Here is an 18,582-nt window from a genome sequence, read left to right as displayed (position 1 = left end):
AGAGCTGAGTGCATGCCAATGTAACAGCAGACCTGCCAACATAGCGTTGACAGAAGGTTGCGTAAAGCCGGTAGTGGAGTAACTTGAGTCACCCAGTCACCTTTTCAACAGGCCCTGCCACCCGATCACATGTGCTCACCTCTGCTTGTTGTAGTCATTGCAATCACCTGAAATCAGTAGCAGAACATGTCTATCCACACCAGAGAGAGATAAGACAAATTGGAAAACAAACAAACAAAACATGCATGGCGATGCCGATAGTCCTGCTACGCCTCCTACGACTCGACCTGCTACTGTTGACCAAAACTAAATTGATTCCCTCGCCTCCCGCTCAAAGCAGAGGAGGAAAATAATTCAATACTCTTGCACAGTATTCGGCTTCCAGCAGCTCTCGGCCTGCTGCTGCAGGTTCCTCGGGCCCAGCGGTGCCTCTGAGGAGGAGGAGGAGGGAGGAAGGCGAAGGGCGATGAGCGGCTCAGAGAGTGGAGAGCATGCATGAATAGTTCTGGTGTCTACTGGCTATAGATCCTTCTCAGCCCTCCCTTGAGTGCCTCCACACATGCTCTTTTCTGGAGGGGAGGAGGGGGAATCTGCTCAATATTGTAATCGCAGCAGGATCTAAATGGCATCGGAGACTGTTCCAAGTGGATATGGATTATCTCAGCAACTCAAAGTGTCTTTCTCTGCAGTGCTCGGAGCCAAAGGGAGAGCATACATTTGGACACGAAGAAATCTATTTTAATGAGTGGGAGCTGTAAACAAAAATGTAATCAGTTGCTCCCAACCACCTTCAGCTATAAACACTGAAACTGTGTGCATCACCTACACTATTCATCCCTAAAGCTACACATAGAGTATGCAAATGAATCATAAAAAACAACTTTATAGTCCACCATAGTTGATGCTTATGACTAGACCTAGGCTGTCTATGACTAACTGTTTCATTATTGATTCATCTGTGGATTTGAGAATGAAGGTTCTTTCCTGAACTTAGCAAAACACAACTGTGATCAAATATTCTAAACTCAAGGTTCACTTAAAAGCTTTTTCGCAAGGCCTGAGCAAGCTCCACTCACTGAAGAAGGCTGTGAGTTACTATCTAAAGGTCCGGGAAAAAGCTAGTAAGTGAAATAAGAAAAATGTCCAATTAATCAATTAATCTTTTTGTAGCACCCCAACACTCCTGTATTATGCCCAAGTTGATATAACTACATTTAGATTGGAATGATGGGGTGTTTGGGTTCGGTTTTCTAAGGTTAGTACCACGAGGGTTTACCTGTTTTAGGTGAAACTTATAATACCCTATGAATAAATAAAGAAACTGTCAAACTAAGCGGTAGATCTCGTCAAGTTGACTCACCATTTTTCTTTCTTTATTAAACTAAATTGCTTTCAGTTGAATTGCCCTACAGACATAGTTCCATAAAATAACTTTATTAGGAACTAACTTGTTTTAATTGTTTACTTTTAAACCGGGGTTACATTTAAATCTATGGAGTGTAAGAAAATAGCAAAAATAAAAAAGTATTTTCTGTAATAAAATAGATTTTAAGTTGCTCAAGTGTCCTATGATGAAGCTAAAGAATAAGAAGAAAAACCCTGGAAAAAGGCTTGTGAGTGAACCTTTAGTACCCAGGACTCCCCTATGAAAACATACAATTTAAAAATGCTGCTGACATTTAAAAAAATAAAATGAGTATTGTCAGCAAAGCTTGGATTTCTGTCCAAATAAGTACCTACAGTATGTATTTGAAACTGTCAACAGGTTGCAGATGTATCGACACAGCAGTTGAATCTTGTGTGGCATTGCTTTTAATTTGTTTTTTCTTTCAGTCTACCTACCTATTCTACCACTCACACAGGGCCACAGCATATTTCATATAATCTGTTTTCCCTGGCAGGGTAAGGGAAGGATAAACTGTTTGCATGTGTAGAGGTATGTGCCCTTACTTTGGACTAATAACACTTCACATTTGTGAAAATGTCATCGCGCTGCAATGCTAAAAGCACTACAATCACTGTTTAGATTGGCTGTAATAACCTGACTCAGAGTATGTAGGAACAGGACAGGTACAGTAAGTAAATAAAGCACTCGTTACAATCAATTACATAACTACACATAAGCTGTTGTAACCATGGAGACTCAGCAAGGAAACGGCTGTGACAGATGTGGAGGTTTTTCCCCTTATCGCTAACGTAGAAGGAGGGAATGAGGCTGGTGTTAGTGGAGCAGAGTGCAGCGGGTGGATTTCCCTGGAGCTCGGCCCACTCCGAGAACAGAAACACACAGTGGAATTACTGTCTCCGAGCTCCACTGGAAATCATTTCCCACAACTCTTTTTCCTCCCCTTAAAAAAAAAAGAAGGAACCTTCTGGAGTATAATGTCCAAATTCTCTGCCAAATTTCCAACAACGCCAGGAGATGGTTGTTGTGTTCCTGTGTGTTGTGTGGCAGCTGAACGATGATTACCTCTTGTACTGGTGCCACAGATGATGTTTCACTGCTGTCAGGTTGCAGCGACATGCAGGATAATAGAGTCTTGGACTCAAGACAGACGAACAAGGTACCCGGTGGGGTTTTCTTGTACACAACCACAGCTTTGTTTACATTCAGCGATTCTCATCAAAATGCGTCGTGTGGATCCTTGAAGCCTATAATAAACATGTTGAATGCATTTCCGTCCTCATAAATCATTTGAAAGATATTTTCTTTGCATTTTAATTCCTGTTTGTTGCTGGCATACTGTTTCTTGGCCCATTACTGCCACGGTAAATCAGTATATTTATATCCTCCCCTTGTCATGCCAGCTGGATCCCCATGACTGCTAGTTGCGCATTAGATGCCAACACGTTCGCATCCCAACTTGTCACACACTGACGCTTTGTCAGACCCCTCTGTGTCATGTTTCAGTCGCAGTAAACACGTGCTTAATGGTGTGAATTAAACAAAAACACTTGCTTAGGTTTAGGCAATGAAATCCCTTAGTTATGTTTAGGAAAAAACAACATGGCTGGGCTTAAAATTGCAAAGTTTTTACAGTACAAATGTGACTTTACGTTGTGAAAATGGGACACAAACAATCAGCTGATTGTAACGTTAAAGTGAAACGTAACGCACAGGACATGAACAGCGTTCTCTTGGATGAAAGCCGTGTGTTTGTTGAACCCATTCACCTCCCCTTCCAACAGCCCTGTGTGTCTCTTTTACTCTTTATAATACATCACCACAGCATTTTCCCTGAGTGTTTACTGTTGCTGCAGATGGATTTACTTTGTAGTTTATGGAAGGCGTGGTGCATCTCATACCGCCGCGACAGATTGCCTTGTGCAGCAGTGTCCCTGACGGCCGTGACAAAGCATAGGTATTAGATTCCCTGGGAATGAGAACGGGCTGGAGATGAAAACAAAACAAGACCCCGATAATCAAAATATCGCTTCTTACTGCCACTAGTGGTGAATTTGAGAGTTTACTTGAAACATTCAAGTCTTGCTGCTAAAATACTGAAACAGAAAGCTTTGCACCTTGATTTCAGTTTGCTTATGAATACTTGAGACTTGACTTTCTCTAAAAGACATGAGCTGTGAGACTTGTGCCAAAGGACTTGGAAAGCGCTGTGCATGATATATCTTGGCTTTGGATTTATGTTGAGTTCTTTGGAAAGCAGGCTTTGTTCAAAACATGTCAGACACGCATTATCAGATTTTTGCTAACCTTATTAAGATGACACATCTCACCAACTTGCTCTTGAAATGTCAAAATTACAGAAACTAATGTTGCAACAGTTTCAGGTAAAAACAAGGCGGTGCATGTTCGTCCCCCTGAAAGACTGTGTTACTCATGCGGAATGACATTTTCAGTGTTGCTGTTTAGGTTTTTGAATTTGCTTCTCTACCACTTGCAATAAACAGAAGAAAGAGTCAAAAACAAATACAAACTCAGATTAAAAATGCATTCACCTAGGCCTGGAGCAAAACAAATGTGTCACTGACAACTGATAGTGGAAATCGTCTCAGAAAGTGGTCAAACATTTATATTGAATTCCAGATCAGGTTCAGCTACATGTGAAGCCAAAAAGCCACACAAAGTACGTACAGCCAGTGGAGGCATTCTCCCAAAAATACAACCCTGGGAATGGATGAAAAGCACCATACAAGTCTTTCAACTGAGCGTTTCTGTCCACAAATACATCTCTTCTCCCAGAGGATAATATGGGAAATACTACACAATAGTTATTCTGTAGTTTGGATGCCCTGCCCAAGCAGAGAGATTAATGCTCCCTTTATTTTTAGACACAAGTGTGCTTGAAAGAAACGACCCTGAAAACACCACGATGCAGGAAATGAGACCAACCTTCCAGTTTCACCGTTCTCCTGGCAGACTTGCCCTTTTTTTTTTTTTACCTCTGCTGGACTTTGTTGCCTCTTCACACACACAGAGATTTTACAAACTGCAGTGCCATGGCCCCGAGGGGGAAAATAGCTGAGAACAGAATGTGAATTCATCCACAGCTGACAAACACGCCGTGAGAAACTCGTGCTGCTGTTGCCCCAACTTGCCTCCTTGATTTACAGAATTCGCTGAAACAAGAGGAATTTCTATTTATGTCAAGTAAACGATGTGTCAACATTTATCACAATTACTTTGCATGCACTGCTGTGCTTAGTTGCAAAATGCTGCTCTGAAATAAAGCTGCACTGAGCAGGAAATAGGGTATACAAATTCACCTGAACATCATTAAAAGAGGAATAGATGAGCTTTTCAATCTGAAACACCAGCATGATTGATATACAAATCTCCATACAGGATTTCATGGTATTTTTTAAAAACGAAAACTGTAAAAGTAACTGCAAAGTGTCAGATGTCAGTGTATGAAGTTGCCTGTAGCCTGTTGCCTTTAGATACTCTCCAGATCTTTAGCCATGCCGCTAACATGGCTCGATGACAATGTTGGTCAGTCAGTCGGTCAGTCACTTTGTTCCAGACTGAAATACCTCAGCAACTATTTGATGATTTGCCATGAAATTTTGTACAAATATTCATGTTCCAGGAAGATGAATCCTCTGACTTTTTCTTTAGCATTACCAACATGTCAAGGTTTTTACTTATCTGGTGAAACATCTCAAGATCTACCGATGTATTACTACAAAATTTTGTAAAGATATTCATGTTCCCAGACAATGTGACTTCTGTGATCCCTCGATTTTTCCTCTCATTGTCCAATTTTTCATGACGAAATACCTGCAGAACTCATTACATTCCCATCAGCCTCAGCTGTACTTTGTGTTTAGTGCTAATTAGCATGCCAGGGCTCAACAATAAGGATTACCCGCTTGCCCGAGGCACGTGTAATGCCACTTCGGGCTACTAAATCTAGCAACTCAAATGCATAATTTTCCAGGAGCTACTGATGGAAGTAGCTAAGGAGCTCCTTCTCATCTCTGTTGAGAGTTGTAAATGTGCAGTACCGATCGGGCACTCGTGAAAAAAATTGGCGGTGTCTAACGACAAAGTTTATGAGCTGAAGCTGAAGCACAAGCCAGCATTTCAGTTGTCCTGGAAACAGGAGTTTAGTTGGGTGGCGTTAGAGGATGTGGGCAAAACTGCCCTACTTGCACTTTGTCACAATGTTCTTGAATGTTTATGTAAAGCACTTTGAATTGCCCTGTTCCTGAAATGTGCTTTTCAGATAAAGCTGCCTTGCTTTGCCTTAAATCTAGATTAAACATGATAATTAACTTAAGTCTTTTCTTGTTATTTGATAACCACTAATAAATAAAACAATTCGTATAGGGGCCAAGTAAAAATATACTTCGGGCAAGTATATTTCTGACCCAGTTGCCCAAGCGTGCAATTAAAAAACATTAACATTCACCCTGCATGCTATGCAATACTAGCATGATAACACACTAAACTCAAATTGTAAACAAGCTAAACTGGTATCTGTTTTGCATCAACATGTTAGGATTGTCATTGTGAGCATTTTAGCATGCTGACACTAGTTTTAGCTCAAATATTTGCTAGAAGATGTTCCAGACTTTCAGTATTTGCATGCAAAGTTAACTTAACTATGTGAATAACCACATTATGGTAATCATTCGGTGAAAGCATTAACATGATTTGCAGTAGCTTCCTTAAAACGAGGTGAGTTTACATAATTTGTTAATGTCCAGAGGGGTGTTGGCAGCCTACAGTTGAGTAACTAAGTATGAGAAGAAAAGAAACACGAGGAAACTCTGCTGGTGCTTAAACTTACGGCGCACCTTAACAAACGCCTTGAACTTGTAGTTTATATAGTAAAATTCTTTCTCTGTCGGCATCTTAAAAGAATTTTCTCCTCCCACAACCACCCATTTTCTACTTTCATCAAACACACAGTTTTATATCTGCTTCACTCTGTGACCTTTGCGGTGCATGTGCAGAATCCAAACACTGAAACCAACCAGCCTAAAGCTGCGTACGTGAGAAGAGTATTGTAAAGTACTGATGAGTAACACCACCTCTGTCAAATGGAGCCTGGCTACAATCTTATTATTGGATACTCTAAGGTGGATATATGTATGTAGGAGGAGAAAAACAAAAAAACAAGTAACAGTTGTTTTACCAATGTTTTTTTTCTGCTCTATTATTTAATCTTTTCCCCTTTAAATCAAAGTACTTAAATGTCCCTCAACTTGTACGTTACAGCTCCAGATATACTTTTCCCAGCTGAGTGCCCATACGACAGAGTAATCCCACCGATCTTTTGCGGTAGGTAGAGCCACTGACTGCTTCCTGGTACCTTATCATCACACTGATAGAGTATATGAGCCACTCTCTCTCACCCTCCACTGCTTTCTAAAGACGCTGGCTGCCCGCTCCTGCTGCCTTTCACCTGAAACGAACCCCTGATAAGACCTGAAAGGCAGCTTTAATACACCGCCTCCTGTCATTTCTCTGAGGAGCTCTTAAGGGATTTACCCCAGGGTTTATCCAACAACTGTATACTACACTTACAACATGTTTATATGAAGAATACCCTCTTTAACAGGCTGTTTGATGTTGAAATGATGCATATAGGGATTACTGTTATTAGTCTGCAGAGCATGTGAAAATGTCAAAGCAAGAAAACCTATTGCGATATTACAGTGAGATGAAGTGTTTTATCGCTGACGTGCTTCCATTGTAATGTAGATTTCACAACAATAATGAATGAAGGAGAACAGACTGTTAGCTTCCGATTCTGAGGCTACGCCACACTTCCTGTTGAGAAATACCAGCATGAAAACAGCTTGTGCCAACAGTCTACCTCTCCGAGCGAGGTGAAGTCGTTTTTCCCCAGACGCCACTGAGTGGCCTGTGGGCTAAATCCCTCTGACCTTGTGCTCTCTCACCTCTGTCGAGCAGCCAAGCATGCAGAGTAAACAGGAGGGAGGATAAACAACTTAGCAGAGGGCCAGCTGATGGGATTTCAGAGCAGAGCGGCCTCCCTGTCGGGAAGCTGAGTGTACAATCTTATGCTGGTGATTCCCGAGACGCTCTCAACAAGAAGCTGTCAGCTGACTCCCGGCTGTGTTGACACTGAACATAGTGGGACCTCGCCTGCTGTGCAAGGATTACATCTGTGCCCTGTTTGGCTCTACCGTTTAGATTTTATGTTTTTTACTTGTTAGAATATTTAAACATACATTAGAAAACATCAAAAAGACCAAATCTAGATAGGAATTGGTAGAAAATGATCCTCTTCTAGTAAAGTCACAGAATTTAAGGGTACTCTATACGATATCCAGTGCGTTATTATAGCAGCAAACAACTATCGTCTATGTAAAGATATAGAGGAGTAATGTCTACCTGAGCAGAGAATGAAGTCACTCTCTCTCTGTGGGTGTTGTAATCAGAGTTTCCGTGGGCTTTGTTGACATCGCCGGGTCGGCCACGTGTGCCTTTTAGTGCATGCTAGTGCGTCTGAGCGTGACCCACTGGCTCACTCACGCCCGCCGTTCTGCACTGCTCTCAGGTCACTGGGACTACGTCCATATTTTATACAGTCTAAGGTTTCCCCTCAATATACTACACAGTGTGCACATAACACACTATTAATAAATATGCCCTTTAGATCTCAAGAGCATGCACCCGACAGTGCACTTCCTTGGGTTCACAACAATACACTCGCCAAGTTTGAAGTCGATCGGATGAATGGTTGTTGAGATACGTGGACATACCCACATACAGGCAGAGATTCCTTCCATTTTTGTTAGATTAGATGCATTCTTTCGCAAGACTTCATCAGGGAAGTAAATCTAAATCAGATTTGCCCAGTCAAGGCTCAGTCACACCCGCATTTAAAACAACTAAACCCTTGTAAACTTTCTCATTGAGTCTGACGTCGGTGAACAGTAATGTTCTTCAGGGGTAGGTAGTGAAGGGCCACTGCAGGCTTTACAGATGCATCTGTTAGAAAATGTGTCTGCTTGCATTTAGTGATGTTGTAGTGGCTAACATGCTTTTCAAATCTTTTTTCTAGCTTGTGACCACTTCACCTCAGAGCTCAACAATGTGCTTCTCTCAGCATTCTCAATATTACAACAGAGCACAAGTGGACAGCCTGAAAATAATCTGCGGCAGAGCGGCGAGCGGTGTAGTCGAGTACAAAACAAGAGGTAAGCAAACACTCAGACTGACGAAAAAGCTGCTTTCAAAGTGCTCAGGAATTGTTCTAAAACCTATTGTGCTCCCTGTAAATCACACAGTAACACAGCGTAATGATCGACTGGAGAGATAAAGCTCCGCATACCACAGCTATGACCGAATGCCCAACTCGCTAATACAGATGGAACAGCCTGTACAATTGATCCCTGATAAATATTAACTGCTGCTAACTGGGTATCCAGGCCCTGTGAAGCTTCCCTCCCACACAGAATTACATGTTGGTTTGAAATCATTCAAATACGTTTCATGAAGAAATCCACAGCATTACTAACCATCTAATCATTTCTTTTTCATATTTCAGAAACAAATTATTTGTTGTTGCTTTGGCTGTCAACGTGCATCAGTATGAATTGTCATTTGTCATCATATCGATCAAAGTAATGTGCCTTTAGAAACATATTGAGCAAGTCTCCTTAATGGTTTAATACTTCCATCAATCAAAACCTCTCAGCTTATTTAAGTTGATCCTCTATCAATGCGATCAAGAGAGGTTCTACTATAAGCTCTGAATCCTGCCGACTCATTGTCTCAAGTGCCAGATGTGTTATTTCATTATTTAATCAGAGGAAAACAACAGCAACAAACACCTCTAGACAGATTCCCTCGATACACAGTGCACTCTCGGAATTAGGAGAGCCTCCAGGTTACCGGAGGAACATTTAATACTCAAAAGGGGGTTCCTGGAGGATCCTTTTTTAAAATGAATTAATGAGACTACAGAAAAGCTTCCTTCTGTTAAAACAAAACATAATATTAGACAAACAGTATATAATCTGATGGTATGTTTTAACAACAAGCCTGGCTAGTTAACAATGGAGTTTCTTTATTATGCAAATCAATATTACAAATGCCTACTGTCAGACGCAGCAATTCAAAAAGGGACAGTGTGCTTTGCAGCTTGTGATAGAGGACCCAACGTTGGACTTACTCTCCAGTCGATGAGAGGAATATGAATTGATGCAAAGACACAAAAAGGTACACTAGCTCCATCAGCCACCCAGATAAACATGGTTCTCATTTCAGAGCTGTTATCCAAGTAAGTTAATTTCCAGTAGCCTTCGCTAGCTGCGACTGCATCTACATTTGTTGCCATGTTTGTTTGGACACCTGGACATATTTGGGAGTCTGGGACTTCCGCCATTAGATTACATCACCACCATTATTCCCACCTACTTTATAAAAGCTGATGATTGGTTTGGTTGTACTCCAACCGAAACAGACCTTTGAACCGCTCGCAAATTTAAGAGGTGGGCGATGATTCAGAAATGTTGAATGCAGCTTCTCCCTCTGCAGTTCACAGTGACATGAGGTCAGTTCAACAGAAGCAGTCTGATGCATTTAAAAATCACTCTACAGCATCATGCACTTTGCTCACTCAGTGGATGTGTGTGGTCAACACTCAACAAAAGGGTGGTTTTTGGGGGTTTCTACAGTTAGGCTTGGATAACTTGTAACAATGACTCACAATGAGTCAGACCAGACGGAGGAGTGAAGCAGCAGCTCTGACAGATGCTGGAGAGCGTATCGATCTTTTGCTTTTTTGGTGAGCTAGAAAGAAAGCTTCTCTTTGAGACAACTGGAAGCAAAAAGTCACTGCAGCAAAAATGGATTTTGAGAAGGTGGATTAGGAGTAGTTGCTTCACTGATTATCACTGTTAGTCTCTGTTGCTGCAACTACATTACATGTATTAAGGCAGGGATAACATGGACACATTATGAAAACAGAATATAGAGTTCAGCCATATTGCTGAGTAAAGATAAGCCATTCAACTGCAATTTTTGGAGATAGAAGTTGATAGTTGTGAGAGTAACATGGTGTATTATTCTTTGATCATCAATACAAGTTGGTGGTCCAATAGACCCCACTGTGAGACAAGCATACTTTCACATCTTTTTCGTTTGCCTAAATTAGAGATTAGCAACCAAAGACAAAAAAATCAGGAACAACTTGTCAATCTGACATGCCTCAAAACTGATCGGACACAGATTGTGGCCAAGATAGCGTTCAACCCACACAGCTTGACATGAAATTAACCTGTCATGTTATAGCGGCGTATAGAGGCCCTAACAATGTCAAGTGGTGCTGAAACAATTAGTTGATTAAAGTTGGTGCTAAATTCGATATCCAGAGCATTAACATAGCAGCAAAGAACTATTTGCAATGTAAAGATATAGAGGAGTAATGTCTACCTGAGCAGAGAATGAAGTCACTCTCCCTCTGTGTGTGTTGTAATCTGAGCTTCTGCTTGCTTTGTTGACATAGTCGAGCCGGTCACGCACCTTTTTAATGCATGTAAATGCATATGAGCATGCTCCACTGGCTAGATCACAGTCGCCGCTCTGGACTGCTCTCATACAGCGGTTACAGCTGATAACGCTTTCTCGACCGGCGGCACCATTGAGAAAGCATAGCGCCCACCCTCCGGTTCCCTGTTAGCTTTGTCAGCAGTGTTGCCTTTGTTTTCACTGTTAGCACTGTTTGCTATGAGACGGCGACTCAGCTCTCGCCATGTTGCGAGCCGTGTGGAGGCGATAGAAATGCTCCCAATCTCGTATTTAGCACCTTTAATTGATTAGTTGATGTGCAAAAAATGTATTGCCAACTAAGTCATTTAGAAAGCATAAATGCCAAAGATTCACTAGTCCCAGATTCTCAAATGTGAGAATGTGCTACTTTTCTTTGTTTTATATCATTTTAAATGCATATGTTTGTGTTTTGGACTGTTGTTTGGACAAAACAAAGACATTAGAAGATGTCATGCTGGGCTCTAGGGAAACTGTGATGGACATTTCTCAGTTTCCTGTGACAATATATAGACCAAGAGAAAAATAATAATAAATAGCTTCTTTAGATTCATTGAGTTGTAGCCCTACTGTTAACAAAATATACACTTTTTTGCTGATGATTCTATTCTTTTCATGACTGAAACCAGAACAGTACACAGTAGTTTATCCACTTTATTATTTACATAACATCACCGTTGACTGGTCTCAATCAATAACGTGATCAACAATGTGATCATACTGTTCACCCTACACCTGATCAATATGACTTCAGATCTGATCTCTGACTCTGTGATCAATAGTTGGGCTGTAAAGAAAGAAAAACCTAAATGATAAGATACGGTTAGTCATTATTGTTGGCAAAAGTTTGTGTCTACATTCTTTCCAAACATTTCCTGTGTATCGTGGCCCGGAGGCTTAACAATCAGCCTCTGCCATCTCTCTGCCAAATGTCTTCTTAGTCCACAGCATCATGTGAGGAGGACATCTAAGGACAGTCGGGAACAGCTCGTATTTGAATCTGGAAAATCATCTTTCCAAATTAACAGGGAGCCACATGCTCTCAGTCTGGCTCTGAGCTCATTGTTTAAAGGTTTTTGTTGTCTGGCCTTCATCTCTGGTGCACACTCGTGCAGGAAGAGGATGAAGCGGTGTGTGTTTGAGCAGATAGAGTGTTTCTGGGAAAATGCCTCTGCCCTCCCATGTGAATTTATGGGAAAATTCCACAGTAGTTCAGAGGAAGACAGACCAAATAAAAACAAAAAAAAGAGAGAGAACTCGATGTGTTTGTACAACTAATAACGTGATGTTATGACAAGCAACAATCCTGTCTTGTGTTGTACGGAAACTACACAACTGTCTGGTTTCACTGGTACGCTCTTATTCTGAAGAACTCTGATGGTCTGATGGGGGTAAAATAAAAACTTTTAGTGCATAAATTGCAACAGTGTTAATGCATTTTAGTTTTGTATCAAATCAGCCTCAAACTCAAATTAGAGTTATTTTATATTTGTTTTTGCTCGATATTCACTATATTTTCCACCAACTTTTCAGTTTAGGAATCACTTTTTATTTCAATCTGCTTCTCATCTAAAGACTTAAGTCATCTAGGTTAATACTGGGCTATTTTCATTATCGATTAGTCTGCCGATTAATTTATTACTTACTTATCTTCATATTGATTGTTCTGTGCAGCAAACAGTCCTAAACGCAAACATTTACATGTGAGAAGCTGCAACTAGAGAATGTTTGACATTGTTGATTGAAAAGACCTGAAATTATTAACCAATTATCAAAACAGTTGCCGATTAAGGCTGCAACTAACCATTGTTTTCATTATCGATTAATCTGCAGATTATTTTCTAGATTAATCGCTTAATTGTTTGGTCTATAAAATGTCAGAAAATAGTGAAAATTTCAATCCTAGTTTATCAAAGTCCAGGTAAAGTCTTTGAATGTCTTGTTTTGTCAGTCCAAAACCCAAAGATATTCAGTTTAATATGATATAAAAACAGAAAAGTGGGAGATCTCCATATTTGAAAGCCTGAAAACAGCATTTTCTGCCATTTTTGCATGAAACATTGATAAATCAATTATCAAAATAGTTCGGGATCATTTTTCTGTTGATCAACTAATCAATTCGTTGACTAATTGTTGCCGATTTTGTGCAGATTATCGACCAATCGATTGTTTTAGTCTAAACTGGGCTACATTTGGTTGAAAAGTTTTTTAGACATCTAACGGTTCCGCTTTATAGATAAATTATAAGCCATTTATAAGAACAAACTTTGGGTTTCCAGGTTGTGGCAGGTGTTTGTCATCCCCCCGGCTCACACTAGGTTTGTCTGTTTAGCTCTTTAGTTCATCATGAACACTTCTACAACAGACTGTTTGACCTCCGACCTTCTGGAAAAGAGCTGCAGTGCATCTGGACCAAAATGAACTCATTAACAACGTTTTAACATGTACAGCTGCAGACCTGGATAAATGTGAGAACCCTTTATTAATACATGTTTAACATTTATAGCTGCAGTCTTGCTTTTTATTACCATTTAATCATGTTTACTTACATTTACGACTGCACACTAGATGGTTTATTAGAAAGTGAGAAACTCTTGACTTCTTATTGACTTAATGAGAGAATGACTTCTTTAAAAAGGCTTTGTGGTTCTTTGTAGCAGTCGTGCATCTGGACTATGCAGTTATATTTCTGCAATATTTGCTGAACAAATCCTGATGCCAAATATGTGAGTGAAATGCAAACACTGGCTCCTCAACATGCTGGTACATTACAGCTGCTTTCTATTTGACCACAATCCCTGAAAGGTCTGCTTTCCAAAGAGTTTTTCTCAGTGCTCTTTTATACATCTGAACGTTTCCAGTAAGATTAGGAGCCAACTACTTCACATACAATATGAATGAGAGAGGGGGTGGGGGGTGCTTTCAGCCAAGGTTCAAGTTTGTTTCTCTGCTCGTAGATTCCAGTGGAAAGTCCAGCCTCATGGCTCAACCCATGACACTCCGGCACAATACTGGAGGCGCACAATGGAAGGGGGGAAACTATGCGTGGCGGGGAGGAAAATATAACAATCACCCCCACATTTATGGAGCAAATTAAAACAACCCCAATGATGCTCAATGAGTTCCAGCTTTACTCAGTGCAGTGTGGAAATAACTGAAGGCTGCATGCAGCCTCAAGCCCTGACATGCAGAGTGTGTGTGTTTATAGGAGCTCAGAGCAACCTTTCCTGCAGGCAAACAGTTTCCGAGAAAGAGGTGACCTTTGACCCCCTGAAACTAGTTTGGAAGAGAGGTGCGCATTCCTGTGACATGCACCATGATGAAGTAATAACACTTCAGGGGTGACTGGCTCTCACTGAGGACTATTGATTTGTATAGTTTAATCTTTATAATGGAGAGCAAAGATTAAAGGGACTGTTTGTAACTTCTTACACGTATAAATCTACCGGGTCGGAATCCCATGCGCGCTCGCATATGCGTCGCTGTTAACAAGCATTTCTGATTCTTACAAACAGTCCCTTTAAAGGTCCCATATCGAGCTCATTTTCAGGTTCATACTTGTATTTTGTGTTTCTACCAGAACATGTTTACATGCTTTAATGTTTAAAATAACCTTTATTTTCCTCATACTGTCTGCCTGAATATACCTGTATTTACCCTCTGTCTGAAACGCTCCGTCTTAGTGCATTTCAATGGAAATGCAACGGAATTGCGTTGCTAGGCAACAGTTTGGGTCCATGTTTACTTCCTGTCAGCTGATTTCATTCACATACACTGCAACCGGAAATAAACTGGGACACATTTAGAATGTTTATGTTTAAAACCGTGTAATGGTCTAAATATTGTATATTTGTGACATCACAAATGGACAGAAATCCTAACGGCTTGTTTCAAACGCACAATTTCTGAATACGGGCTGTGTGTGTTTCTCTGTATATTGAGCGTTGTTATAGTTTAACAGTATTTATACAACACTTAAACCTGCTTTATAATGTAAAATACATGAAAATGTCACTTTTTTTACAATATTTGGACCTTTAATCTTTATAATGGAGTGCAAAGATTAAATCAAATCAAATGCATTTATTAAGGATTAAAAAAATCCTCAGTATTTAGGATGAGGATTTACAACACACACACACAGAGGATGAGTCAGCAGTTTTGGAAGTTGCTTTGTTTTTTGTCTCACCTGCATTGTAGAAGCTGTCCAGCACCGTTGTCTCCCCAAAGTCCAGCTTGCCAAAGTTGACGGTCTCCAGCTTGCTGCCCACCGTGTCGCAGGCGTCCTTCAGACACTGCAGAGCCATGCTCTCCGCGTTGTTCTGCTGGCTCGCCTCTCCGTTCACCACGTAGGCCACCGTCACCGGCCTGCTTTTGCACGGTGACTTGGAGAGCAGACCCCCTCCATCCAGAGGACTGCTCACTGGAGTCGTGCATAACCCGCCACCTCCACCACCACCGATCACCGAGTCCTGCCAGAAAGTCCCAGCTGCAGGTATCCCTCCACCTCCTCCACCTCCTCCTCCACTGCTGCTGCAGCTCTCCCCACCGAGGCTCACTCTGCTGGGACACACTCCGAAGCAAGGCACCGGTAAGGAGATCCCGTCGTGGTCCTGACTCATCATATTTCAATATTCACTTCTCACTTGTCTTTAAAGTGCGCGTTGTGATGATGAGGCTTCTCCACCACCAGTCCTCCTCCATGGAGAGCCAGCTTTACGCACGGAGGTTACCCATAATATGGAGCTGCGTCTTCTGCACAGACAGGCACGACGTTGCAAACCTGTTAGAGGTGCAACCACGCAACATGCTGCATGTTTACTGTGGATTGCACGGCTCAGATAAAAAACACAAGAGAGTTAAGACACAGCAGGTTGGCCGAAGTCACGACGCTGTTCGAGAGGAAAAGCAACCAGATCCGTGCATTCCTCCTTCAGCGCTCACAACAAATGCGCGTACTTCCCAAAGTTGTGCAACACTGAAGCAGGAAAATGTCACAGCGAGTGGAAGTTAAAGGCAGTCAGCGTGTCATCATCTCTCCAAAAGAGAAAGTACAGTGTGCACACACAGAAGGCTGCTTTCATGTGCAGGAAAACCCTGCCCAGTTTCCACTGTTATCTTCCAGACTCACGCACTGGGCGGAGACACTAGTGGTGGGAGTCTGCTGCTGGAGCTTCATGGGCGGGGACACCGTGACCATATGAGGAGCTGAGGGCTCCAGGAGCAGGGGCAGGAATACATTTAAAGGTCCCATATGTTGCTCATTTTCAGGTTCATACTTGTGTTTTGTGTTTCTACTAGAACATGTTTACATGCTGTAATGTTAAAAAAAAACTTTATTTTCCTCATACTGTCGGCCTGAATATGCCTGTATTTACCCTCTGTCTGAAACGCTCCGTTTTAGTGCATTTTGACAGAATTGCTACGGAATTGCAACGGAATTGCGTTGCTGGGCAACGAATTGGGTCCATGTGTACTTCCTGTCAGCTGATGTTATTCACATACACTGCAACCAGGAATAAACTGGGACACATTTAGAATGTTTACGTTTAAAACTGTGTTAAGGGTCTAAATATTGTATATTTGTGACATCACGAATGTGCAGAAATCCTAACGGCTTGTTTCAAATGCAGAGTTTCTGAAAACAGGCTGTGTGTATTTCCCTGTGGATTGAGTGTTACGATACTCTCACAATATTTATATAGGACTTAAGCCTGCTTTATAATAAAAAACATGAAAATATCACTTTTTTATTAATATGGGACCTTTAATTTGATTTGCACCCTGACTGCCAGCCAACCCCATCACCCCTCTCAAGCGCACACACACAGTCACATGATATTGATCTTGCCCAGTTACGTTGGCTTTTATAAAGTTTTTTTTTTTTAATTTTTCTTTCTTTATTTGTTTATTTTTTTTTTTTTTCTTTCTTTAATTTATTTTTCTCTCCATTTTTTTTATCGATATTTCATTTTATTTTATTTTGTTATGAGGAAAAGGAAGAAAAAAAAAACCAAACTCCTCAACACCAACTGGGCTCCTCCTCCATCTCCTCTCTCCTCCCTCCAACGACTTCCTATGGATGGAAAAGGGCATAAGCCCTGAGCTACCAAACCAGGCTCATGAATTTACAGGAGCAGGAGCAGTTCACTGAAAATTACAAATTGTTAGGTCACTAATTTATCAGCTGATATGATAAACACATTGACAGAAAAACAGCCCCTTTATTGAACATCAATCTTTATAATGATTTTTTCTTTGAGCTGGAAGCATTTCATAATGTTGCAAACTAATTGCATTGTTTCGTCCATTAATCTTGTTTGATGCAAACAGATTATAAAGTAGATTTCATCATTCAGCTGTGAAAAAGTTTCAGGCAACAATTACAGCTGCAACAGCAACACAGCTTCTAGGTGGCAAACTTTGGATTTGTAATTATTTTTGACAAATATTAGAGCAACATTAAGTTTAATAAATTCATGTAGAAACTTGTCTTCTGTATTAATTGTGTGTCACCTGTTGTGACCTGTTGGCACCTTTATTTCCTGTCACAAGGAGGACCTCTAGTGGTAAAGATTTGATATTACAAGTCAGTACATGAAGAACATACTGTAGCTTATTGATATACAGGTGGGAATAAAACTATTAACAAACATTACATTTAAAACATACAGCTAATATGTACTGTATGGGTTTTTATGAAGAGTTGTTTCCTCTCTCAGGACCAGAGAGGTTAGTCTACACACCATTTGTGGGCAGGCGTGAAACTGATGATGTAATATATTCAATCTTTTTTCTATGAGAGTGCACCGTTGATTTTGGCTGCATGCACCTGACACTACGTCTTGGATTCAAGAGCCAGAACTATTTCACAGTTGTTTGTCCGTACTTCAAGAAAGGCCAGCATTAAACCTCTCAGACTTGAGATAGCCTAATGGTCTTTTCCCCAACTCACCACTAGTAGATGGTCTACATCACCTAGGACATGACTAGTGAGGAAAACTCAGATGTCCGAGATCTGCATCCTTTTTTTTTTTTAAAGGGCACCGTACTGACAATGTGTTTTATACCAAAGGCCCTGGCTCAACAGTTTTGTATTACGGATTAGATTTAGAATTAGTAAATCAAAAGTATGTCCAAAACATAGTCAAAAGGGCAACTCATTTCATAAAGCCATAAAGTCAACAAAGAATTGTATTGTTTTATTGTAATTTATGATTCTTTTCCATTACTCCCTCACTCTTTTAAGGATTCAATCGATTCATCTGCACTGTTGTGTGTCTTTTTCTTGTTTTAAAAACATCTCTACGTTTAAATCAAATATAAACCTCATACCCAGGCTTGATAAAGAAATGATTTGCCAGTTTGTGTACGCTTAAGGATAAAAAAAAGGATATGAATTGTACAGTATGTAAAAAAAAAAAAAAAAATTGTTTTTGTGACTACGTGAAATAGCACTCTTGAGTTACTTTAGTTTGTGTGATTGTTGTTCATTTGTTTGCACAATATCAAATATAAGATGAAAAAGTGTTTTATAATTTAAAACACAAAGAAATATTCATACAATCACAAAAGACGTGCTGGCAGAGCCA

The 18,582-nt window shown here is 40.6% G+C and overlaps 1 protein-coding gene across 3 annotated transcripts in view; it reads right to left on the bottom strand.

Moving 5' to 3' along the window:
* map3k5 (mitogen-activated protein kinase kinase kinase 5) overlaps positions 1 to 16,271 on the bottom strand; it is a 76,781-nt gene extending 60,510 nt beyond the window's left edge. The window contains exon 1 of one of the 3 annotated variants that reach the window (XM_037750618.1): positions 15,180 to 16,271. In XM_037750618.1, coding sequence (XP_037606546.1) covers positions 15,180 to 15,615 — 436 coding nt within the window. In that variant the 5' untranslated portion in view covers positions 15,616 to 16,271. Of the gene's footprint in view, positions 1 to 1,360; positions 1,467 to 15,179 lie in introns of those variants that run through there. The other 2 variants (XM_037750619.1, XM_037750620.1) reach the window with 2 other exon arrangements.
* Between the last annotated feature and the right edge of the window lie 2,311 nt (positions 16,272 to 18,582).

This window comes from Sebastes umbrosus, chromosome 18, assembly GCF_015220745.1.
Source record: "Sebastes umbrosus isolate fSebUmb1 chromosome 18, fSebUmb1.pri, whole genome shotgun sequence".
NCBI lineage: Eukaryota > Metazoa > Chordata > Actinopteri > Perciformes > Sebastidae > Sebastes > Sebastes umbrosus.
Note: the sequence above shows the minus strand (reverse complement) of the source record. Positions and strands in the feature narration are given on the sequence as shown.